The sequence below is a fragment of the Passer montanus genome, unplaced genomic scaffold (assembly GCF_014805655.1).
Source record: "Passer montanus isolate IOZ18808 unplaced genomic scaffold, ASM1480565v1 scaffold12, whole genome shotgun sequence".
NCBI classification, from domain to species: domain Eukaryota; kingdom Metazoa; phylum Chordata; class Aves; order Passeriformes; family Passeridae; genus Passer; species Passer montanus.
Window position 1 is genome coordinate 10,069,576 of NW_024358722.1, and position 26,228 is coordinate 10,095,803.

The window sequence follows — 26,228 nt, forward strand, 5'->3', positions numbered from 1 at the left end:
CTCCGGCGGCCGCGGCAGGTGGCGGGCGGCGGCGGCGCGGCCTGAGCGCCCTCCGGCAGCCGCGGGCTGCAGCCGTCCGCGCAGTTCCGGTCTCCGGGGCGAGACAGACGGAGCCCGGCCCCGAGTCGTGCGGGATCGAGCCGCCTGGCGGCCTTCCGTGAAGGCTTGGGCCGCTGGGTCAGCGAAGTTCAGCCTCACGCTCACGGGCAGCCGTGGGGTGATGGTGCACCCTCGGTCGTGCTCAGGACCAGGCTGCAGCAAAAAGTGGGAACTGTCAGGGAACTAATGGTTGGCATCTGTAGCATCGCTGCTGTGTGCGACACGAAGGGTGCCTGGCACTCTCAAAACAAATGTTTGTTCAGCACTGCGTGTGCGTTGATAAAGTATACCTCCATCATGGATTTATTCTGCAGTCAGATCTGGCCTGCCTTATGTGGCAAAAAGGTGGTGAACATAATTGTCATCAGCAGACACTTAAACCCAAGTGTAACTCCACTACCTCTCTTCCCCCATGATCTCATGGTAAATGAGCTGACACTTTTTGAACGGAGAGGAGGTGCCTCTCACTTGCCAGGAAGGTTTTTCTCCTGTTGCTGTTATTTCTGTGGGCATTACCTAAAATACATTGCCGTGGTATACACCATTAACAGGTGAACCAGTGTGCAAATGTTGTATGTGATCCTTGATGAAGGTGTCTGGCATGGAGAACTGGCAGTTTATTTCTTCAGAGAAATGAACTCTTCTTCTTCCATCATATAGGTATACCCGTGGCATACTAGAAAACAGCAGCAGCCTTCATTACCCTTAACATCATTATGCTAACAAAATAATCTATATCACACAAAGATTGCTGGGCAGGGGGGGAAAGTAGTATGGAGAATGTAGTTTAAAACGTATATAGCCCAGTCAACATTTAACTTGTATTTTTTTGTTAACATATTTTTCTTGCTGGACACAAGCTTGTAAATTTAAGTTTGGTGATTGGGTTTGGTGATTGAGAAAGGTAGAAAAATAGAGTGTTTTCCAAAATGCAGCTTTTTCCAGTAACCCTTTTTTCCTGAGTATATAGCCCAGTGTCAATATTTAACTTGTATTTTTTTGTTAACCTATTTTTGTTGCTGGACACAAGCTTGTAAATTTAAGTTTCTAATGGGTTTGGTGATTGGGAAAGGTAGAAAAATAGTGTTTTCCAAACTGCAGCTTTTTCCAGTAACCCTTTTTTCCTGTACCCCTCAATGCAAAATACAAACTATTTTCATGTAACAGTTTTGTGCTTCAGTACTATTGCACTACTCTGGCAGTAAGAGGTTACACATCGAGTCCTTACCTTTGCATAAAGGAAGGATCAGGGCCAGAAGGGAGAACAGAAACCCCAGGTGCTGAAACAGGCTTTGATGGATGTGAAGAGCCATCAGGGAGCACACTAGCAAGTAAAATCCAGGTCCCAATCAGTTCCTTAGGTGTATGAGATGAATTTATTTACTTGGGTGTCTCAGAGACTGCAACACTGGTTCTTTTCTTCATCTCTCCAGTACACTTCACAGAAATAGAGTTTCATAGGCTTCCACACCTTGCAGTTATCTGCATTTATTTGCCCCACTATTATATGCATCAACTGGCAATTAACTTCGTTTTTCAAAACCTACTGATTTTCAGAAGGTTGCAGAAAATGCTACCCTAAAATAGCCTCAGACTTATATTAATGGTGAATTTTGTAAGTGAACTTTGTTTCCTCCCTGAGTAGGTTTAACTGTCAGGTTTCTATACCTCATACCAGCCACAAAATGGATTTATGAGCCTACAATGAGAAAGTTTTCTCTGCAGGTAATAGTACCTTGTATTCTGCCTGGTGGGAAAAAGCAGAGACTAGGGATTAGAGCAGTGGTTGTAGACAAGAGCCCTGCAGTTAAAACTGGTACTTTAATACCATGATGAACAAGGATTGGCTCAATCAATTCCAGGATCTGTGTTTTTTCCTACTGTGACTGGAGATTCTCTCAGCTTTCATGCCCAACAAATTGAGTCCTGCTCTGCAACACAAGTTTCTAATGATGAGGCAGAGCTTTACAAAACCACAGTCATTAACTAGTGTCTGCATTTCTCCAGTCCTGCCAATCTGGGTCATAATCCCTTAAGTGAAAGTGCATTTTAAATAGAAGCTCTCTTTGTTTTACAGCTAAGAACAGAACTGCCAGCAGCATGCAGAACAAAAAGTACCAAAATGTACCTGTCTGTAAGTTCAAAACCAGGCCTTACGTGTTTGCTCTGTGGTGGTGTCTCACCACAGCCACTCTGTTGGTAGAAATTTCACCTGCTACATAAGTGATGTGGTGGTGGCGTTTTTCAATTGAATGAAATAATAACTACTTTGGGCTTATTTCAGAGGAAATTACAGCTTGTCCCATTGTGATTGTATTAATACAGTGGAACTGTAATCCACATGTGGATCTGTTTATCTCAAACAGATTTTTTCCTGTTCTATAAATTACATAATGAGTTTAAACTAAACTGCAAAGAAGTGATAGAGATGAAGGTAAAATAGAGTCACTCTTACAAATACTTGATAAAAGCACAGTATTAGTTCAAAGTCAGACTCTGTTGCTTTCTTCTGGTGGAAAATTACAACAGTATGAGTTAAAGAACTCCCAGATTTGTACTGCTCATCATGCTGAATTTTCGGGCCTGTAGCTGAACTGCTCATATGTGCAAGCCATGGAGAATGTACCACTCACTTTTAACCAGGTCATTTTATCACCTTATACCCATACACATTCACCCACTAAGCACAGTGTAGATAAAAGTGGAAGACTGAGATATGTCAAGAGCAAAGTGCTAAGATACTGTAATGTCTTGGGATTTTTTTTGTTTGCCCACTCATCTCATGTGTTTCGAGATTGTTTATAAATTTATTTATTTTAAAAATTAGGGGTGGGAGGGAACAGAATGAGCAGTCCCATAGCAACTGTGTAGCTCTTGAACAGCAGCTTGTGGGGGAATAAAGACTAATAAAGATCTGGAAAGTCTGGTTCTTCTCAGTTTCTTATTTGCCTGACAATTTGATGGCAGTATGCTGCACTTTCCCAAAAGGCATCGCAGAATTGGGGTCAGCTCTCCACAAGCCCTGCTAAAACATTGGCAGAGTGGATCAAATTAAGATGAGCATTTATGGACAGCTACTCTTGGTCTTACAAATGCAGGAGACATCGGTATTTTGGCTACTTAGCAAAAGAAGATTCCAGTATTTTCAAACAAATACATATAACACAAACATTCAGCCTTAGAATGTTGAAGGGAGGTTTCTATATTAGACTTGAAAGGAGTGAATCCCCCAGCCTCATCCATTTTTTGTGACTGCTTTTCTGACTGGCCATTTTTGTAGACATAACATTCCCACTCCAGTAGATGCAGTAAGGACAATTAAGAAACCCCTTGTGGGCAAAACTGAGTCTCCAATAAAAATAGATATTTTTAAAACACTAGTCAATTATTAGCCAAGCTGCTGGAGCATTAGTGCTCCCTATGAAATAACCTTTGGCTGATGGACTTGTCCCTTTTGACACTGAAGCCTGAAGACACCTCTCCTACCAGCCAATCCCCTGAACACTGGGGTTGGAATCACAGGCAGCCTGCTCACAGAAAAAGCATTCTGCAAATTCTGATATCTTGAGCAAAAGTTTCATAGGTGGTGGACCATGGAGCTTCTTGTGAATGTAAGAAAATGGATAGAAGAAAACAAAACTGCCTTTTTGCCACCTGTTTGCAATAAGCTTATGTAAGTAAATGAAGTTGTTTTTTTTACCAAGTTATTATATATACAAATATTCCTAGCTATAAGAGGAAGCTGCAACAATGCATACATGGTAAAGATCAATAAGGAACCGTAGTTCCTCTCAGGCTGCAGCCAGAGTGGTGTTCTAAAGAACAGAAAGTGAGTGAAATCTGATTTGCAATAACTCAGCAGAATCTGCAAAGATCAACTTGAATATGAGATACTTGTCTCAACTCAAAGTTACTTGTAGGCAGGGAGACTGAGTTAAGAGAATTTTTGTCAGGCTCTGTGACAACAAACTCCTAGAATTCAGAGGAGATGGCATCACATCCAAAACCAAATAACAACCTGAAGTAGCTAAAGTTGCTGAGAATCATTCCAACATCACAGAGGAGCCAAAGCTGCAGAAGCAATCAAAATCAGAAGGACAAACAAGGAAAAAGGAAGGGCAGCGGTACCAGTGGATCAGATTTCCAGGTCATTTCCTGATCTGTCAAGGTGGGAGGGTAGGGAGCCTGAAGGGAGGGTAGGGAACCTGCAGGGACAGTTTACAGCCATTTACAGTATTCTGAATGAGACAGCCAGTATAGGGAAAAAAAGTGTGGGCATTATGTAGTTGTATGTACACCATGCATATGCTCTGTGTCAAAGCTTGGGAACAAATTGCAATGTAAATTATCCAATGTGTCTCAAAATATTAACGAGGATTTTTGTCAGTGAAGCTGAGGAGAAAATATTTTGTCTAAAACTCTGTATGCAGAAAGCTTTCATTAGAAAGTATTCTCTCTAAGGAGTGACACAGACCCAGGTTTTATAAAGAAATGAAAAAGCATTTTTTAAACTTTAATTTTAAAAACTTTCTTTACCATTGTAATCATCAAAAAGAAAAAAAATCAAAAAATATGCCTCTTCCTTTAAGTGCTATCTCTAATGAAAAGCTGAATGGGCAGTAATGTATCAGTGATATTAGTTTTCATTCACAGGGGCAAGGGTTACTTTTCAAAGCAATGGTTACAAGACAAAGAAAAGGTAAAGAGTACATCCTTACTGCCGTGTCAGTGTGGAAACTGCAGGTGTGTGTAGAACTGAAAAATTCTGAAACTTGAATCACTACAAGTGTTCCCATTTCTTTCATTTTCAAAATGGATTTAGGAAGCATTTTATGAAGTATATTCATTTCTGAAGCTTACCAATGATAATGGGAAAATTTTAGTATTTTACGTATATGGAATATTCACATCTTTCTTTCCTTATCAGTACAATAAATCTTCTTTGTATTTACTACACTGTTCTGTACTGCTTACTAGTAGTTCTGTGTAAACCTTGAGTAAATCTGGAATGTGGAATCTATCATAGACCTTTGCCCATAAACATTTTAAGAAGCTACAGTGAAACAATAAACATTTTTTGTAATAAAAATTGCATAGTTTAAAACAAAATCCGTTTTTCCAACATGGCTTTAGCCTGTGTAGAAGGAGAGTAAAACCATCTACTGCATGGATTCTGAGTCTACCACCACCTGCATCTGGTGCTACCTAAGTGCTTTCAGGATTTTCCAAAAGGTTTTAGGTGATTTTTCAAGAAACAACTAATAGATTTGCAACATTTTTTCAAAGGCTTCATCCTTTATGTGCTCTGTAGAGACGTGTAAGGCAATCTTCTCACTGAGTCCTAGTGCCTCATTCAAGGCAACCACCTCAAAATTTAACTTACTTTGTTTCAAGGGAGACTTAGCAGTTAAAACTAGGTCTCACAGCAAATCAGTAGGGCTTTTGGTATCTGAATTTATTAATGCTTTCAGGCTTTTATGACATTGTGTTCCATACATTTGAGAGGATCACAATTTTAAAATACCTGTTTGGGATTGCAACACAAAACCTCAATTCCTGAATTACTGCCTATTCAGAGTTTTACCAAGTCAAGAAAATGATACATCTAATTAAACTGCAGCTCTGACATTGTATTTTAATGACACCAGCTTGTAAGTTTAAATGCTTTTTAACCTCCACAATGAGCAAGTAGTGCAAAATCAAACCCCTTGACACAACTGATTTTCACAGGTGCTTCTAAAGCTCTTCTGAGTTCAGAATATGATGCTTACCAAAAGGACTATTAAGTGTGGCCATGAACCCACTGATTCTTTGTAGCCTTATCATGTTTTTGAATTGTCACCTGCTGGTACCATCTTCTTTATGAGGGTGAGAAGAGAAATGTAACATTATGGAAAACTTAATATTCCATTAATTAGGTCCTCATTCTAACAACAGTACAGTCAAGTAATTTTCTCATCCCTGAAACCTTTACAATACTCTTAACTGCATTTTGGCAGTCTTAACTGAAACTTTTCTTTGTTACGATATTTCATAACAATAAATAATTGTTAAAGATAACAATATTCAAAGCAACTATATTAACCAGATAACTTTATTCAGCAAGATGGACAAACTTACCTATTGGAGTTCCTGCTCATATTTCATAGCTGGAATCTTTTGATGGTGTCAGTATACTTTTGTTAATGATTGAATGATTAAGACATAGCCTGTTTATTCTATAAAGCCCAGGTAAATCTATGGAATAATTAATCGTAGATTTGCCAAATTAAGAAGTCAACCTGTAATTGTTTTATAGCGGTATTTTTACTTAGTGAACTAATAACAAAACTGAATGTTTATTAGGGAAAAAAAACCAAACTAACCCATTTTAACAGTAGACTACAAGGAAACACAGATTGCCTTTCTCTTATTGTATTCTTCAGCGTTGATTTTCATTTATTTCATTAATTATTATCTGTATTGCTGCTGTTTGGGTCATCCTGCCATTTAGTAGAAGTGATCATTAAAGCAGAAGCATTACAGTGTGCTGTTGAAAATGAATATTAAATCTGCGTGGTACAAACAATTTCGATTTCAGTACCTTATTTTATGATACAGATATGAAGCCCAGTGCTATAAAATATGCAGCTTCCTGTGGAGAGAACAGTCAATTCTAATTCTTTGGTTTTATTTGACCAACTAATTTGTCACTGTTACTTTTTAGCTGCTTTACTAGTCCCCACTGTGTTGGTCATTATCATTGAAATACTCTTAGCGGAAAAAGTGGTAACAGTAGCAGATTGAATATGTATGTGACACCATTCAGAACAGCCTCTCCATTAAAGCATACAAGGTGCTGACACGGACACGTTGTTGTTGTTCCCTGTGTTTCAGGGGATCATGGCCCTGCTGGTTCCATGTTACTGCCCAGAACCTCCTCATTGCAAAGCAGAGGTTAATACACCTCAGTTCACTTGTCAAACAACAGAAGAACAAATTTTGGTTCCCAGCTAACCTGATTTTGAAGGGTTTTTTTTAGCAAAGGAAAACCTACTACCTTCCTTTTTTATTAGTGTGAATGGACTGCTAGGTAATTGGAGTGATAGCCATTCCTCATGATAGCTGAGAGGAATGCTCACTGGGGCTCTTAAGAGGGGCAGAGTTAAGAAAGGCCTGGAATATCTTTTTCTGAAATAGCCACAACCATACTGGAACCACTGTAATGTTATTCCAGCTTAGCAAAATGGGTATAAACAGAACAGAAATTAGCTGGCAATTCCTACCATCAGTATCGATGGTAAGCCTACCAATGTGGGGGGGAAAAGTATGTTTTTACCTTTGTTAACTTTTAAGAGTTTTACCTTTACATAATCAGCTCAGGTTGAAAAGCCTCTTTTCTAGTTCCTGTCTCTTAGGTAACATTCTTTATCTTTTCAATTCAAAGCTCTTCTCACAGCTGGCAGCTATTGTTGTCCCCTTTTCATAGCTGGAGGCATTGAAACACCAGGAGGGAGGTAGTTGGCCTCAGGTCACCCAACAGGACAGTGCCAGAACAGACAGAGCATCCAAGGTCTATGAGTTCTTGTACTGGCTGTTGCTTTCCACTCAACGTTGTTTCATTGACTCACTGTCCTAAAAGAATTAAAAATAATAAATGAAATAACATCATGAACAGAAGTAGCTTCAAAATGTCACTTTCTCTTCCAGGCATCGCTATCAATTAAATGTGATGTTTGTTGGAGGGCCAAATGAAAGGAAGGATTATCATATTGAAGAAGGAGAAGAGGTAACCTTATAGGTTGTTTTTGTTATTCAGGTTTAATTTATCTCTAATGATTAAATGCAGCTACTTTTGAAGCTATAGATTAGTAGTGCCAGCCTCAGTGACATATTTATTAGATCTACTCATAGGCTTAAACAGAATCATTCACCAGAACCAAAAATCATCTGTGCATTTTGTTTGAAACAAGCACGTGAGGTCAGATCTGTTTTGCTGTAATTAATTTCCAACAGGAAACTAGAGAAAGTGTTTTTGACACATCCAAGTGTCTCACTTCAACATTTTGGAACAGAGTTTTAGGAAGGTAATAATATTTTTTAAAACAATATTTTATTGCAGAAGATTGGTCTGTATTTTGAAAGTAACTTTGGTATTCAAAAATCAAAAATATTTTAATTCACTAGAAATAACTTTTTTTTGTGGACTTGGTGAGAATAATCCGCTTTTCAGCTTTCACTTGAGTTTGGAAAGTGTAGAGCCTTTAAATATTTTTCACATCATTCCCCTGTGCTCAAAGCCATTCCACTGGTGGCTCAAAGTCATTCCAACTTTGAGTTGTGAGTAGCCATTGTGCCAAATGAGCATATAGAAACCTAATAAAATTGTAACAAGTTACACCTTCTTTGTTTACTGCCTTTTTATTGGAATTGCTTGCTCTGCCTGGGGACTTCTCCACCACTGGCTCTGAAAGAATCCTAAGGGAAAGTGATTACTAGAGGCCTGGAAATAAGGGTATCAGGATGGAGACAATTTTCCTTTCTTCCCAGAAGAATAATTTAACTTCATGTCATTCCAATGACATTTGACAACCTAATTTTAAGTATCTTTGGAAACTCAAGCCTAAGCATCTACATAGTTTAAGGCAGAAGTGGGTCAAGTTTCTATAAATCCTTTCAAAGAGAAAGAAAAATTCATTTATTTATCATTGAATCATTTCTCCCCAAACCCACCCCAGCATTTCACAAGAGCCTCCATTGATTTCCTGTTCTAACTGTGCTGTGCAGATGTGTCGTCTTTACAGATGCACAGCTCTGGAAGAGCAGATGCAGAGTTATCCCTGGGTGACTCACACCTGTGTTGGATTGTCACTCCCATCTCCCAGCCACCTGTGGCTGTGGGCACAGGCACATCCATCACGGGCCAGGTTACCAGCACAGTACACTGTGTCCCTTCTCACGGGCTGTGCAGGGAGAGCTCTGGCAGCATCTGGGACCAGGCCATCACACTGTTTGGGATTCCTTAAAATGAAAATTAGGCTGGTTTAATTTAACCTTTTTTGTTGTTTTTCATGTTGCAAGATGTTCAAGTATTTGTAAATAACTTGGCCTATCCTTTTATAAACTCTTTATATGACTTCTCAGCAAGATAACAAGTTAGCCAGATCCATAAAGGCACAATTTTTAATTTATTGTTGCATATTGATGTTGTTGCTAACTCAAGTGGAAACAAGGTTTTTTAGGTATCAGTATATGCTCATTTACATAGTAAGCTTGTCACAATCATTCAAAAACCAAAAATGGAAACATAACAACCCTATAACATTGGAAACTTGGCAATACACACATCAGAAGCATTATCAGTTATGTACCAGTTTAACATATGGGCCAATTTAGTTCAGTTTTATAAAAGTACATTATAATTATTCATTGCACTTTACCATAGTTTTTATCAGACACATTTACACTTTCCTGTGATCTTAGAACCATGTTTCTCATTAGAGAAGAATTGTGAGGTAGAGAGTATCCTAGCAAAAGGGCATATTCCTAAAATAGACTTGGGATTAAAATAAAACCATTCAAAACCATATTCAGCTCATTATTTTGTCAGAAAAAGGGTAACTTATAGTTCTGGGTGATAATTTGAAGGCAGAGTATATAGACGTACTGTCAGCAAGCCAAATCACGAATGTGAAAACCCACAAATCCTTCAGGCAAATTTAGTTCATGCTGTTCTACTGTTAGTATTCCCATAGCAAAGAAGGGTTGGTTTGGAGAAAAAGTTAAATTTAGGATTGTTTATATCTGTCCACTCACTATCTCATGCCTGTTGTCACACAGTTTATGGCGTGTCCTGTGGCAGAACTTGTGCTTGAAAGCCTGCAGTTCACAGCAGCAAAGGGTTGGCACACAGAGATAAGGGCTGAGGAGCATCCTCCCAAGCTGCTCTCTGCTGGTGCCATTAACGTGCAGGTGTATCAGGAAGATTAGGTCTGACTGTCTAATTAGGAGGAAAAAAACCCAGAGGCTTGATTTGAAGTATCTTCAAAGCCTTTTAGAATTGTCTCCTGAACAGCCATTTAGGCTAAAATGACAGCCAGTCTAGCACAATTTCTTTCCTCCTCTCAACAAGCAGGCATTTCCTAAATAACTCTTATATTTTGTTCCTTCTTAGTTTTCTCTATGGCTCTTCACTGCCTTCTTAAACTTCTCTGCACTACTTCTTTGCCACCATTCTGCACAAAAAGAGTCTCGTACCTGAGACTGTGTTACATTGGACAGGTTTTTTAAAGAGAAATATGAAGCTGCAACTTACAAGAGTTAAACCATTCACAGTCTTCAGCTGGAATTTACTAGGAAGTCATATTCATTCTTATTTGTAAAGTTCCCTTTTTCTCTCTTCTCCATCAGAATAGAGGTAGTCAGCAAACATCTACTCGGACATTTTATGTCTCTAAATCAGACTCATTCAAAATGAAATGCTTTAGGAAATACATCTTCTCTTGGAATATGGCAAAAAAATGCTGTGAGGATGGACCTATATATCTAATACTGACAGAACTTTCTAGGAAGTGTTTGTGCTACCTAATTAGTTCTGAGGGTTTCCAATAAATCATTATTTTGTTGTGCCTCATTTGTCAAGATAGTTTTGGGTTCCAGGGACTAGTGACTACAATTCTTGTGTAGTCAACTTGATGAGGCCACTGAAAGTTTCTGTGGCAGGCCTGACATGGTCACCGAGTTGCAGAATCACTAAAGTTGGAAAACACTGCCAAGATCATCGAGCCCAAACTTTGACTGAAATCACCTTGTCATCTAAACCATGGCACTGAGTAGCATATCCAGTTGTTTCTGAACACCTCCAGGAATGATGACTCCACCACCTCCCTGGGCAGCCATTTCAATGCCTGACAACCCTTTCCATGAAGAAATTCTTTCTGCTGTCCAACCCAAACCTCCCCTGGCACACCTTGAGGCTATGTTCTCTTGTGCTCAGCCCCTCACAGCTGTGGGGTGGCAGGTACCAGGGAACAGTCCTCAACATACCTTTGTCTTGGATTTTTCATCATACTGTAGAATTTGTGACAAGAAGAGTTTCAGTGTTAACATAGCCTACAGGCTTCATGGTGTATTTACTGCATTTTTACTTGCTTGTAAAGCCTGAGGGTAGAAAAAAAAAAAACAAACAAAAACAACAACTTCTTACAAAGAAATAAGTGAAAACCCAAGGGGACCATATATTTTGGAGAAGTTAATGACAGAGAAACCCCACGATCATAACAAAACCTAGCTCTAGTACAAGAATTTCAGAATTTATTTACTGCATTGTGTGGGCAGCCTTGGGGAAAAGTGGCATATGCTAACAGCTAAATCTAGGATCACAAAAGTAGTTAGAGTGGTATTTCTTTACCCACCTCAGTCCACCACTTACACACAGTGAATCTCAACTGACTTTGGTTTTGCTGACTTTGACTTCTTAACAATTTACATTCTGATATTGAGCCTATGTAAAACAGTGCAGTTCCATGCAGAGAAATTCAAATCAGCATTTCATCTACCACCTGCAAGACATTTGCATTGGCACAAACCCCACTTGGATTTAGAAGTCACACTTCTTACTGTGCTGTTTTTACCCTAAGTTTCTACTCTCAGCATCTAGGTTGTTTCCTATGGATAGAGCCATCTAGTTATAGGCACATCCCCACAGACCAAAGCCCTCATACTGCAGTCCTGAAGAGAACTCTCAGAGAAGGAGCTCCCCCTCCTTTGATAATCTTGATGAATCTCTTCAGCTTCTTCTAACATATTCACGTGGTCTGACTGCGATACAACTTCATACTTGAAACATGATGCAGGTTTGAGGTCACATCTGCCGTAAGTCATCTGAGTTTTTTTGACCTGAGTTTTGATTTCTCTTTCTCTCCCTCTCCCACAGACACCACAAGTAAGACTTGGCTCCAGTAGAGCCAATAGATTGTCTGCCTAAATGAAGCCTGACTCCTTCTAATGTATGCTGCTTTCCAGTCAGCATGCCTTTGAGAAACTCTTCCCTATCAGATCAATTCAGATCAATTTGCCCTTTGCATTTTATAAGGATAGTGGATGTCTGAAAACAAGAGGAAAATAGGGCTAGGTGAGCATTCCAATAGGTTGTTTTGTCGTGCTTAGATCCCAAATAAATCTGAGAACCTGAATTACAACAAAGCAGGAGAAACATTTTTGCTTCTTTCCATTTAAAAACCCCACATTTATCTGATAAAGAATCTTGGAATATTTTATAAAACCCAGCTCCTATTAAAGTGTAATAAGAACGATAATCCTTTTGCATCAGATGGAGATTGTGTCTTCAGAAATAGTTTTGCTGCATAAAATTGTTGGTATGAGTTTTGGCTAGTATTCAGGTCTCACAGATGACATGTAAATGAGCAGAGGGAAGTAAAAAAACAAGCCACACCAAAAGCCCTGAAAATAGTTTTCTCTACCTTCCTAATCTGTTTGTTTTGTAGACTTCTGATGGCTGAAAAACTCTTGTGATGAGAAAGGGAGAAAATTGTTTTTCTCTACTCAAATAGATCAGTCACCACTGAAGTCTGGAGAGCACCCAGGCTCTACTCCCACATCAGAATTTTATTTGCTCTGCAAATTAATTTAATGCTTAGCCATATGACAAGCAATACAAGCCAGGATATACCAAGCCAGAGCCTAATCCCAGAAGCGGCTGAGCAATCCCAAATTCCACTTTTAGATGCAGTCAGAACTCAAAGTATCCTGCTAATTACAGATCTCTTTAGAGGTCTGTAAGTAAGCTGTCAGCTATCAAAGCCCTCATGGAGCTCTGGGTTGCTGTGTCTAGGCAGAGTTTGATATCAAAGGTGGATCCAAATTAAATTACATACGCTGCTGTACATGAAATAAAATACACTTGTGGGTTTTTTAGTTAGTCAATACAGACCAATTTCAAATCCTGTATTCTGCCACTACTAGATGCTTCTTTGTTTACTCTGCTAGGATACACATACCTGGAGGAAGGAGCAATTCTCACCACACTAGGTGGTGAGAATATAGTGAGGATGTTAGGGCTTCTTTTAAGGTAGTAATGCTTCCACTGATGGCAACAGTGAATTCCTGCCTCTGTGCATCTCCTCTTCAGCATAATTTTTTCTATGAGTATTCATAATTGAATGGAATATCCCTGTACAGAATTGAGAGGGATTCAGCACTGGCCACTCTACCTTCCCCTGCAGGCATAATACTATCAGGTTTGAAGCATGATCAAAAAGAGTGAAGCAGACTAAGGAAGGAGGATGTATTTCTCCTATGATAAAGAAAATTTAAGGAAAATTTTTTTTAAATTAATTAAATTAATTTTAAAAAACCCTCTCAGTCTTAAGGTGTTTTCATTTGAGTTTTGTAGGTATTTCTGCAGTTTTAATGATCATATTGAGTAATGTTACGAAATAATGTTACGCTTGGGGCAAAAAAGCACTCCTAAGTGCTTCATAACTTCTAGAGGTAAGATGAGCATTAATAAAGGAGCATTAATAAAGGAGGTGTTTTTAGTATAATCATAATGAGAAGATACCACGCAGTAAGCAGAAAACTAAACAAAATACTGACGTCTGGAAAAGAAGAAAAAGAAAGGAAGATACGATAATAAATAAATAAGCACATCTAGTAACAAAGGATAAAAAGAGTGGGGAACAACCTTTCTTTCTTCCTTGAGACATGTTTTTCACCCAAAAAGACAAAATTCATGCCCAATTGTGAGCTATTATGCAGTAGCAATATACAAATATAGGCTTTTCTACAAGAAGAGCTGTATATGCATTTAATGTAACAAGAGGCCTTATCATTAATAACATGTTAATAGAGCAGAAATATTGCACATTTCCTCAGTTTTTAGTACTGCTGGGGAGAATGGATACTAGATCATTCCAATAAGAGCAGTGCAGCTGGGAAAGCTTATATTTTCAAGTGGTATGAACTCCATTGGCTTACTATCCTATCTATATAGGTGTACATATAGTTGTGTGTATGCATATATGTACACCTGAATTTTCTAACTTTTTGAATTTTTTTTCCAAGAGAGACTTAGGAAAACATGACATTTGCCCAAAAGGCAAAAGTTAGTCAGTATGTAGAAAAAAGAAGTTTCCAGCAAAAAGACAGTATTGTGCTGCCAATCTGGCCTCTGAAATGGGTGTGGACTGTAACTCACTGAGATATTAAATAGCTGACACTTTCCTTGATAAAAAGTTCAGGTTATATTATAAGCAAAGCAGTAGAGTCACTAATTGCTGCCACTTGTATTAATCACAGTTAGATGATTTATGGATGACTGAAGCACTCAGGCAATTAAAAAGAAAAAAGTTTTGAAGAATAGACCATAATTTACAGTGAAAGGTACTATTTAAATTCAGTCAGAAAAACACTTTCATTGACAATGTGTAGCCCACGTCATTCCTCCTCTCCCACTGCAAAACAGTTCTTTTAATTCATAACTTACTGTTTATAATCTTTTCTTATGACTATGATGCTTCGCCCCTGAACTGGATAGCTGACATCCACTCTCAAGTTTTTCACTTCCAGTAAGGTTTCTCAGCTGCATGATTTATGTCAGAACCAGGATAAACTCTACCTCTGTTGTCCTTTCCCTCATCTACAAGTCCTGTGCACATGTTCAGTAATAACTGCCCCAGTAGCTGCAGGGGAAATAACACTCTGAAGCTCAGGATTTCCAAAATTATACTTTAGGTTTCAGCATTACCAGTGCCATATGACCCACAGCTGATGTGACAATCCATCTAGATCATACAGTCTCAGATGAATCTTCTATGAACTGGAGGAGAGGCCATTTCCCCACTCAGATCACTCTCTGTCATGCAGGGAGCAGCTGGCCCTGGCCAGTGGAAGGAGAGCTGCTGTAGCATTGGGTGCTGCCCTGCAGAAATGCCAAAGAAAGTAAGAGCCAAAGAAGGCAAGGGAATGGACTGCACTGGCACTGTGGCCTTCTAGACAAGAGTTATAATTTATCTGTAGTGATGTCCCTGGCACAAGGTGAACTCATTTAAAGCTCTCAGCATGAGCTTTTTTCCAGTGTATCTTCAGTTCTCCCTATTGTTTTGTTCCCTCGGCAGCATATTTATTCTTTCTCATGTTCACAGAGGTGTTTCTTCAGTTCCAAGGGGCATGTATTAATATTTCAAAACTCTTTCAGAAATAATACTGATTTAAAAATTGATTAAGCTTTTCTAATGTTGGAAGGAGTTCAGTTCAGGGGGGTTTTATGCTTCAGTGGTTTCTTCTTTCCCCTATTTTATTTTTTATTTTGATGAAGTTGTAGAGACTTGCTAGACTTAAGGTATTTTTTCAATTATAGTTCTAACTTTGAATCATGTTTCAGACTACTTCAGCTGCACTAGCACTCTGGTTTCTAGATGTGGTAAAGAGAACATGGAAAGCATGGCAGAAGTGACTTCTGAAAATATTATTGCTCTGAACTATATAAAAATGAGGGGGAATGTGTCCATTATTTCAGGTCAAAGATACAGATCTGCTTACAGATTATAACCCAGTTCTGTCATGAAGCATGAGGACCCGAGCACCTCAGAGCCCCCACAGAGCAGAGCTGGTTTTGGTCTGAAAACAGCCATATCACCAAAGACAGAATTTTGGGTTCAGTGGTTCTGTCCTTATACACACTTTGAATGTAACCCTTTTACATATACACAGTGGGAAGAGCAGCAGCTGTTGCTGGATTTGAGGGCATCCACAAAAATAAAGCAGAACAGCTTCCAAATGGGCAATTCTTCCCAAATGAGAAAGCAACATTAAAAATTGAAAAAGTACACCAAAAAAAAAACCTGTGTGTGCATATTTGGAGCTTATTTGGAGAATTGGCATATAATTTGGTTGATTAGAGACTCTGCTACATCTGAAATTAAGCTTTCTATATTGTGTAATTAATGGATGCTTCAACTGTAATGTTGAGCCCTCGAGAAAGTAATTCCAAAGGTAAAACCAGGACAATGGAATTCCACCAGGTGCAGAGGATAGCTCTATAGGCAGTTACAGACCTCTTGGATAGATTACTAAGATAACAGAAATAATACATATTCTGTAACTTTTTAAAATTCAACATATTTTAGGAGGCAGTTTTTGTTAGAAAAAAATCTGCTAATACTTGCAACTGCAAATTGAACATATTTATACATGTATTCTTTGTATAGAGAATATAAAGCACAGAATGTTTTGGAGTAGCTGCCTTAATGCTATATTTTTATTTCTTCAGCTTTTTTACCAGGTTCAAGGAGATATGTGTTTGAAGATAATTGAAAATGGGAAACACAAAGACATTGTCATACGAGAAGGGGAGGTAAAACAGTACTGTTTTTCTGTTATAGTTGTATATAAGTATGTTAACCAAATGTTTCATGTGTTATTCAGAAACCAATTTATCCTTGCTTTGCAAAAGATGGCATCGGGATTTATTAAAAACAAAAAACAACCAAAAGCTTGAATGGAAAATTTTAAGAAAATAATAGGAAACTACAATAAACTATGCTCAACATTTGACTGTTTCAATAACAGATAAAAATCCCTCTGAACATCTGGGTTATATATTCATATAGTCCAGAGCATACTGAGAGAAGTTTTTATTCCCGTGCATTGCATGGGATCTGCCATGTAAATTCTGTTGGATCAGGCTTTTATTTACACCTTGCCAGGTAGACACTGCTCACCCACCCACACACACCATTAAGCAAACTACCTAAACTGAGGAATTTAAATGATTCATACATTTTCAGCCTTCTTTAGTCCTCACAGCTTGCCTTTCCAGCCATCACAGTAGGACAGCTTTAAACGAGCGGTTTACAAATAAAATGTATCCAATTTTTCCTTATAGTAGTACACTTGCTAAAGCAAAGATTGCAGTGCTTTTACCAAGAGCAGGAATAGACACTGGCTGTTACTGCGAGTTAGATGTATACTACAACTGCCACTCACAGTTACTGACACAAGCTTGGACTGCACTCAAGTCTTTGAAAGGACTATTAGGTCTAGTGGAGGCAGCCCTTAAAATGGAAGGCGTGCACTCACCCACCCACACACACCATTAAGCAAGCTAAAGCTACCTAAACTGAGGAATTTAAATGATTCATACATTTTCAGCCTTCTTTAGTCCTCACAGCTTGCCTTTCCAGCCATCACAGTAGGACAGCTTTAAACGAGCGGTTTACAAATAAAATGTATCCAATTTTTCCTTATAGTAGTACACTTGCTAAAGCAAAGATTGCAGTGCTTTTACCAAGAGCAGGAATAGACACTGGCTGTTACTGCGAGTTAGATGTATACTACAACTGCCACTCACAGTTACTGACACAAGCTTGGACTGCACTCAAGTCTTTGAAAGGACTATTAGGTCTAGTGGAGGCAGCCCTTAAAATGGAAGGCGTGTTAAACCCAATAACTTAATGCCATTAAAAGCATTACAACTTTTTCAGTGATGAAACAGAGCCACGTTTTCCAGCTATGAGGTTCTGGTATTACACTTCACGCTGCAGGAGCACACCCAGCTGAGATCTCAGCGTGTAAGAGAAGCACTAATGAAAAGGAGCACACAATACTTGGTGGAAAGACTGACACTAGTACTGCTGAGGCACCATCATTAGCTCTGTTTTGTAGACAGAGAAACTAATGACTGCCCAGCCTTAGCAAAAACATCTGTACTGGTGAAGAATACAGGCTAGCCAGCTAGCTGCTAAGAAAGGTTCAGAAATAGACTTCCCTTAACCACATGTTGCCTATTCACTTTGTCACTTGCTTGAGTAAATAGCCCCTCACATTTGTTATTTATTTTCAGAGAGAGTAGCACTTGTCATCATGCAATCATGCAATCAAAGGTGCTCACTGTGTTGGGAGGATACACGTGGCTGATTAATTTAGACATTTTATTGAGCAGACAAGAAACCTGCTTTTTTATTTCCATTTCAATTACTCAGAAATTGCAGTAAGTTTATAAATTTCAGATGAGAAATTGATTAGATTTTCATTTCAATTGTGTCTAGCAATGATGATCAAGCCAGGAGGAGAGAACTTGCCTGCCATCAAGGCAGTGCTGATTGCAGTCACTGTGTCATCACTCACAGAGAAAGCAAGAATTGGTGTTTGCAGGGCTGTGGGTACCACAGTGGGTGTAGCTGCAAAGGTGCAACACGGGATCAACAAAAAGTAGGGGAGAAGTGGAGAAAGGAGCAGAAGACTTTACAGGTTGAGGGGCAGGAAAGGGACAATGCAAAAAACAAAGACTTCCTGACACTGACGCTTTCTGATTTCTTTTAACAGATGTTCCTGCTACCTGCCAGGATACCTCATTCTCCTCAGAGATACAAAAACACTGTGGGTCTTGTGATTGAGAGGGAAAGATTAAAAACAGAAATGGATGGGCTAAGGTGAAGTATAAACTATTGACTAATCTGTTAGAATTCATAATATAAACTGATTTCTCATATCAATACAATGCTGTGTTTTAATTTCATGATAATTAATCAGATTCATCCCAGCAATTTTGTACTAATTCTATCCACACATCTATTTATCTATATACACATAAACAGAGATCTCATTTAGCATTTGCTTTAGTTAAACAAGGACCATATTGAAATTTCTGAAAGACGTTATGGTTATAGCAATCTACTTATGTACTATGCACTGCTATTTCCTTAAGTTTAAAAAAAAATCTCAGAGCTCTCTAACAACCCAGATAAAAAAGATTTTTTATCAGTTCTGGCAAGCAGAATATTAATTCCTTTGCAAGCACTGAAAGCAAAAAGATGAAGAACAGCTTTCTTGTCAAGTGTGTGGGAAGCTAGAAACAAAAGTCAATTTTCTCACCGCTAGTCCCTCTACATTGTACACACCTCTGCCTAGGTTTATTGCCTTTTGAGGAAAACATCTTCATGTAAGTGATTGGTTTGGTTTGTATTCTAGAGGGAGCAGGACTAAGCTTTGTCTTGTGTCCATACAGAATTCACAAATCTAAGAGGGAAAGTCACAACAGTATAACATTAGAAAAATCGAGAAAAGCTGTCTTGGTATTAACCAGAGATGACAGACCAAGCAGAATTTATAGCTGTCCATATAATCCATACAGATTTAAAACTGCAGAGATATCTCTAAAATGCTGTTCCTGTCCTTTCACCTACAATTTTGATTGTTGCATGGGTAGTGTCACAGCAGGAAGATTGCAAGTACTCAGAGCTAGAAAGATATACTTTTTCTTTTAAAGAAAAAAAGGCTATGGAAAGAAACTAAGAAAGAGACCATTCAAGAAAAGAAACACATGATTAAATTCCAAGCTAAAAACAAGTCCAGTTCATTTAAAGTATTGTTTACCTATGCACATGTCTCTTTTTTCCTTTCATTGCAGATGTGTAGATTGTCTGGACTTACATTATTTAAAGGATACTTTGAGCTAGAAAAAAATGACCAGTGATTTAGATGAAAAAGTTTATTATTAAAATAAAAAGGACTAAATAGTAAAAAAAGAACTTAAATAATAAAGTGAACTTCACCTAAAGTAAAACAACCTACCATGTGAAGTCTGTGAATGGTATCAGACAGAGAAATGCTGAATGCCATTTTAGAGATCCAGGCTGATCTAAAGATTTGCGCTCCAATATAGGCATGCTCATGTGGAGAAGCTGAACTAAAAGCTACCTTATGGCTTGCAGGTGGAAATTAACAATTTAATAAATTCAAAGCATCTAATCAGATGCTTGAAAATAAATCAGAGGTTTTCAGTGCCCTTGTTTTAACACTGATGTGGTGAATAAAAACACTTGAAATTTTGGAAGTGAGAAATCTTGTCATGCTTTTGAACCTACATTCCATCTGTGTGCTCCTGGGAGAGAGGGGAATTTACAACCAGAGTCCCTAATGTCCTCTTACTTTTTTCAACACCAGCCACCTGCAGCAAAGACTGCACAAAAGGAAATCCTAATGCACTTTGAAGTATGCTGACTCAGAGTCTAATACTGTGTTACTGTTCCATTATTTATGGTGTCTACAAACCATGGTCGTAAATCAGAGCCCCCAGCATGCTGATTACTGCACAAGTGAAGAATAAGTAGCCTGCCCCAGTGTTCCAGCCTAAGTAATGATTACTTGTCTTGTGCTATGAGAAAAATGATCTAGCTACTCTTAATTCTATGGCAAATAAGTACGAAACCAAATAAGTTTAATGTTATTCATATTGTCGGATACTTTATTTGTACCAAACAAACATATTTAGCATCTCTCTTCTCTGTAGATTGTCTGTGTTTAGATTGTGTGATGGCAGCATAGCTTTTTCTAAATTGGAGGTATAGATAGTGTTATTCTCTTCAGTGTATCCTCTTTTTGCAAAATATGAGGAGCCAGGGAGCTCTTAGAAAATTTCTGGACAATATATGTATAGATACATAAAACAGACATGAACATACAGATATGCACAGGATAATTACATAAGTTTTGTTTTCCACTTCAGACACACATTCCAGTAACTTTAATCTAAAAGACACACAGGACCTTTTTAAAAACATTGACAATATGAGTGACAGGACTGGAGCATCATTCCTTTCCAGTCTTGCAGTCTTTTAAAAATCTGAGTGTAAATTTTGTATTTGCCAGTCCTTAGATTGATTCTATAGAGCAACCTTTACTTGTTGACCTCACCAAAATTTATTTATTTTTTAAGACAAAAAATTAATGCAAGTGAAGCACTAAATTCTTCTTCAGAGGGGTGACTCAAACACTTCCCAAATCTGTGTAGCTGAAAACCATCTATTTTTCACTAACAAGTCCATAACCACCTTGTTTTTTTATCATGCATGGGCATTAAGTAAGCTGACTCTATCAATATGGCTATTTTGGTCATTGCTGCATGGAAGCAGTTACTGGAAATGGTATTTGGGTCCAGGTTTTCTAGCAGTAACTACATCCAAGGTGAAAGTATTGGTCCCAAGAGATTATGGCAGCAATCATTTCCAGAATGAAATTGGGCAAGGTTGCTGAAGGAATTTGGTGAGTTGTGATTGATCAACAGAACTAAAAGGCACTCCACAGAAGTTTGAGCACCCCACCACCAAGTCACCTAACCAGGGAAACAGAAAGCTTTCCCAAATAACCATTCCTCAGAATGAAGTCCACCAGCCTTGACAATAAGTTGCTCTTACACAACATCAAGTAGCTATTTTCTTCAAAAGACTGAAACTGCCTGATCAGTTAGTTAATAAAAGGATTGACTAATGTGTTTACATTATCAGATACTATGTTGGAGAATCAACTGATGTCCTCTTTGAAAAATGGTTTCACTGTGAAGATCTCGGCACTCAGCTTATACCAATAATTCAAGAGTAAGCTTTTTCCTTTGTAAATTAAAAAAAAATATTGAAATTATATTGTAGATGTTTGTCAGTCTGTGGCTTATGTCATTAATTTGCTATTTATGCTGTATTTTACATAGACTTGTTAAAAGTTAATTGCTGCTCTATAAATTTCTAACCATGTCTTGTATGTCCCAAATTCATCAAATCAGATTTTTTTTAAAAAAGAGATATCAAGTATTTCACACACCAATCTGGAACACACTTTTTTGAACCAGTAAACTTAGTAGCACACTGCTTCTAAGTGCAAAAAGGATTGAGTGAAAAATTAACACTAATTAATGCTAGGTTATCAAGGTAAATCAGTGAACTGCTTTAAGGCTTCTTTCACTCTTGCTTTAATCTAAATACTTTTAATTGATATTATTTATGCATGATCAGGACTGTGGCAAACTTGGTAGAGAGCTGCTTTCTAAGAAACGTGAATGTCATTAACTAATCAGTTTGTTAAATGGTTACTATAGGTGAACAAGGGAAGTGTTTAGTGACATTAATCTTGTAGGACTTTCAGACAAATCCCCTGTCAGTAAAATAGATATAGTCTTGCATAGATGTGATAGTAGCTGAGGATTTGGCATATCCATTATCAGCACAAAACTTACAGGCCAGTATTACTGCATAGTCTTTGTTAACCTACAGAACACCACTTTTTTACTTCTGTTTAAATGTTCATTATTCCAGGTTTTTCAATTCAAGGCAATATAAAACTGGAAAACCAAACCCAGGTAATGCAAATTAATTTAAGAATTACAACAATTGCTGATTGAAGAGAAAGAAAAATATTTTATGCAGTGAGAATCATTCTGGTTGTGTAAATTAAAATTATTTTTGGGAAGCAATTCCTTTCATTACCTTGACCACCAGGAAATTCCATATAAGTTATTACCAACAGCATCTTGTTTGGTCATCTGATGCCATCATAACCACCTATCAGGTAACTATACTCATATAAAATGCTACTATCTCTATTCTTCTGTGCCTTTCAAGTCTTATACTAACAAAATTTCACTTCTGACAGCCCATAAAGAGATTTTTGCAAGTAGAATTAATACACTATATATCTACTTGTAGTCCTTTACCTATAGCTATGATCTACTCTTGGTAAACCTAGAGAAAACCAGATTCTTTTAGGTCCTGTAGGTCTTAACATTTTATTTCCATGCTGTCTGGCCACATTTTTTATTTTGTCTCTGTTGTGGATAGTGATTGCAAATTCCACACTGGAACAGATATTCCAGTTGTAACTCCACTTAAATCTGTTGGGAAGAGACATAGAACAGAGAAAGTGCCTTCTAGAAGGCAAAGTTATTCATTTTGGCTTTATGAGTCAGAGCTCACAAACATGATGGTGCCTTTCTGCATGGCAACAAAAGCCTCAATTGGGAGGATATTGCAACTGCACCTTCAGTGGGAAATTTGTTTTGCTGAAATCTTACAGTCCTGCTGGGTCACAGCTTTACATGAGTACCCAGCATGTGCATGATCCATTGCTCTTGATTAACATAAGCTGTGCCCAAAATACCACCTTTATGTCTTAATTATGTACAAAAGACCACACTACACTTCTGCACTTGCAGGGACAGGCTCTATAGACTATTTGGAAGTGCTTTAGTTAGGTGCAACCTGGTCAATTCTGCTGCAAGAACTACCTGGAGAGTCTCCATGACATTATCAGGTTGTTAATTGACACATGGAAAATCATTATAAGAATAGCAGAAGCTGCCTGTGTAATCCTGAGGAGAGCCTGAGCTTTCCTCCTGGAGAGTTCCTACACCAGTTAGCCAAATGAAAACCAGCTCAGTCTACCCCACTACTCAGGTTTGTTCTTTCAAATCTCTCTGCTGTCTCATCTTTGCTGGCAACTGAGGGGCATCCTGCACCAACCAAGAAATGTATGTATGGCTCAGGTGTTCTGTACCCAGCTATGCTACTCTTGATCTCATGACCACCTTGAATGTCATCTTCCAGTCACACTCAAAACTTGAATTCCATAGCTCTTGTCACAAGAGAAACTTTAGTTTCCCCTCTCTCAAAGGTTTTTGGGACCAGCTGTCCTTAATATCCACATCAATTCCTAAATATCTTTAGATGATTGTTATGAATTACTCTAAGAGAGACAAAAGTTTCAGTGAAATGTTATTTGCACATCTATCTCATTTCTCAGCTTGATAGTCACCATAAAAAAAAGTCACTGTCTGCCATCTCAGTCATTAACAGAACAAAGCTCTTACTGAAATTCTGAAATTGGGTTAAGCTGTTTTTTGCCTGAATATCGATGTTCTTAACAATAGTTACCTAAAACATTTTGGCCAACGTGAAGTTAAGAGAGGAGTCTTCTGTATGGGATAGCAACCTTAAAGCCCTTGCAGTCAGAAAGTAGTAAAGCATCAGAAACCCTGCCTGAAAACTTTGCTGAACCAGCTTTAGGCATTGGTTCATTGACTGACTGGGGAATGTGATTGTCAGGGAAAGGCTCCAAGTGTCTTATAAATAAAATGGGGTTGTCTCCAAGATCTTACTTTTATGTCTATACACTGTCAAAATCTGTTTTAGTCTGAGCATGTCACCAATGTTTGGGTGCTGGTGGTTTGGTTTGTTTGGGGTTTTCTTTGCATGGAATGTGTGAGAGCTAGGTACTGCCTCACTGTGTGTTCACACAGTGTTTAGCAGAGGAAATATAATTTCAGATGAAGCCTCTAGATGCTGCTGTAATAAAAAAAATATCATACCACTCATAATATCCTTCTTCAATACAGTGATTTGCAATAAGCATCCCTCACCAGGCTAAGAGTTTAAATGTCAGTAACAAATGAATAATATTAGGGCAAGAACAAAATAACATTAAAGATAAAATTAAAGATTTATGTTGCTAATATTTTTGCAGAAGATTAGGGCTGAAGAACAAACCTAACGATCAATCATAAGCTACAATATATCCTGACACCTTTTTTTAACAAGTAATTCTGAGAAACTATTATTGATAAATTTAGCACAGAAGCTCTTTCCTTGTAAATTACCTGGCAGGTTTTCAGCCTGGGAAACAGCTCCCTTTTTCCAATTTTCAGGTTTTGTGGACAGTAACTAACCCAACATCTCAGTGACATCTTGTGCATGAGGAAAACACCCCACATTTTTAGTTACAAAAATTTTAGTTTATCGCTCCTGTAACTCTTAGTAAGACTGACAATGTTTAAAAAAAAAACCAAAACCAAACAGTTTGACTGAGATAGAAGTAAGCTGGTAGTATTGTTCGCTCTGAAGGCATACCCAGCTGATATAAAAATAATGCTTTGGTTTTATTCCCTGAGGAGCTCTCTTTCTCTTTTTTTTTTTTTTTTAAGAAGTAGACTTCAGCAACTGGCATGACATTTGTAACATATAACAAGATTCCAGTTGCCATAATGTTTCACTCAATGCATATCTCAACATCGTTTGTACTGGCTTATGCAGAGGATAGTTTCAGCCTTTTTCTTTTCAGTTTCTCTTCAGAAAATCCAGAATTGCCTCAATTTAAAAGTGCCGGCTGAAGCATTGTCAGGTTCCTCTCTACATAAGCCTGAAGTACTGCTTCACCTTCTTAGAGAGAAATGGAATAAAATTGAGGAAAAGCATCTTCAAAGAAATCCTGGATTGCAGCTCACTCATAGAGGAAAGCTGTAGATGGAATCAATCAAGCTCCAATGGCTTAAAAAAAACAAAAAAACAAACCACAAAAAACAAAAACAAAAAAAAAAACCAACAAAAAAAAGAAAAGGCAAAAAAGAACAAAACTAAGTCCAGACTTTTTCTTGATTTATCTATGGTTTCTGGCTTAGCCAATAGCAGGGAAAGTCCCTCTGAAAGCAGGGAAATCAAAATATATGAAGACACGGAAGAAGAGGGATTCAAATGACATCAGGAAAAATACAATCAGAAATATATAATATATATTGCATGCAATTCTTATTTGAGGCATCTTCCCTGGAACTGTTTTGTATTTTGTTACTAGACTCTTTTGTTTTCATGTGCAGAAATAAAGTCTGAGAATACTCTCCCCTTATTTTTTATCAAAAGGGTGAATATTTTTAGGATATAGGCTATACATGGAACTCTCAAGATAGGCTGTTTTGTGTTACTTTTATATTTTTTGACATAAGGAATCATAGTTATCAAAACAAGTCCTGCTACTTTCAGTTGAATCAGCTTGAGAGCAAGATTATCCCAATATATCTATTTCATCCCACTTTTCTAGTCAAGATGACAAGAGATGGTTCAGACAGAGAAACCTCGGTTCTTATAAAGAGTGATGGCTAAATATTCTTTGCAGAAGTAACCAGAAGTTCAAAAGCTTTACCTGCCATGCCTGAAATAATCTACACTTCTTTTAGGGGTAATTTGATGGGAAAAAAACTGCAATAATATTTTTTTTCTACAGTTAGGTGTGTTTGAAAATGAACCTCATGAACATTTATGGTACAGGTAGAATGTCTGGAATTTGTTTATCCAAAGTAATCTACTTCTAATTATCAATTAAATTTTATTTCCCAAACAAGCTGTTTTGTGGGTGAACATATAGATATATAATAGAAAAACCAGTCCCATAGTGACTTCACTAGAAAAACTTTCACTGATTTTTGTTGTACCTAGGGTGATTTTCAGTCTAGATTAAGAATCTAGTTAGTATAGCTAGAATACAGGGCAATTTTATGTTTGTGATTCAGAGCAAACAAAACCTAAGGAGCATTA

The 26,228-nt window shown here is 37.9% G+C and overlaps 1 protein-coding gene across 1 annotated transcript in view; it reads left to right on the plus strand.

Annotated features, from left to right (window-relative positions):
• The first annotated feature begins 3,565 nt into the window (after window positions 1-3,565).
• The window catches only part of HAAO (3-hydroxyanthranilate 3,4-dioxygenase), a 34,211-nt gene continuing 11,548 nt past the window's right edge, over window positions 3,566-26,228 (plus strand). Inside the window, exons 1-6 of the mRNA XM_039698050.1 lie at window positions 3,566-3,772; window positions 7,789-7,867; window positions 16,370-16,453; window positions 18,424-18,530; window positions 21,384-21,473; window positions 22,185-22,228. Coding sequence (XP_039553984.1) covers window positions 3,693-3,772; window positions 7,789-7,867; window positions 16,370-16,453; window positions 18,424-18,530; window positions 21,384-21,473; window positions 22,185-22,228 — 484 coding nt within the window. The 5' untranslated portion in view covers window positions 3,566-3,692. The remainder of the gene's footprint in view (window positions 3,773-7,788; window positions 7,868-16,369; window positions 16,454-18,423; window positions 18,531-21,383; window positions 21,474-22,184; window positions 22,229-26,228) is intronic.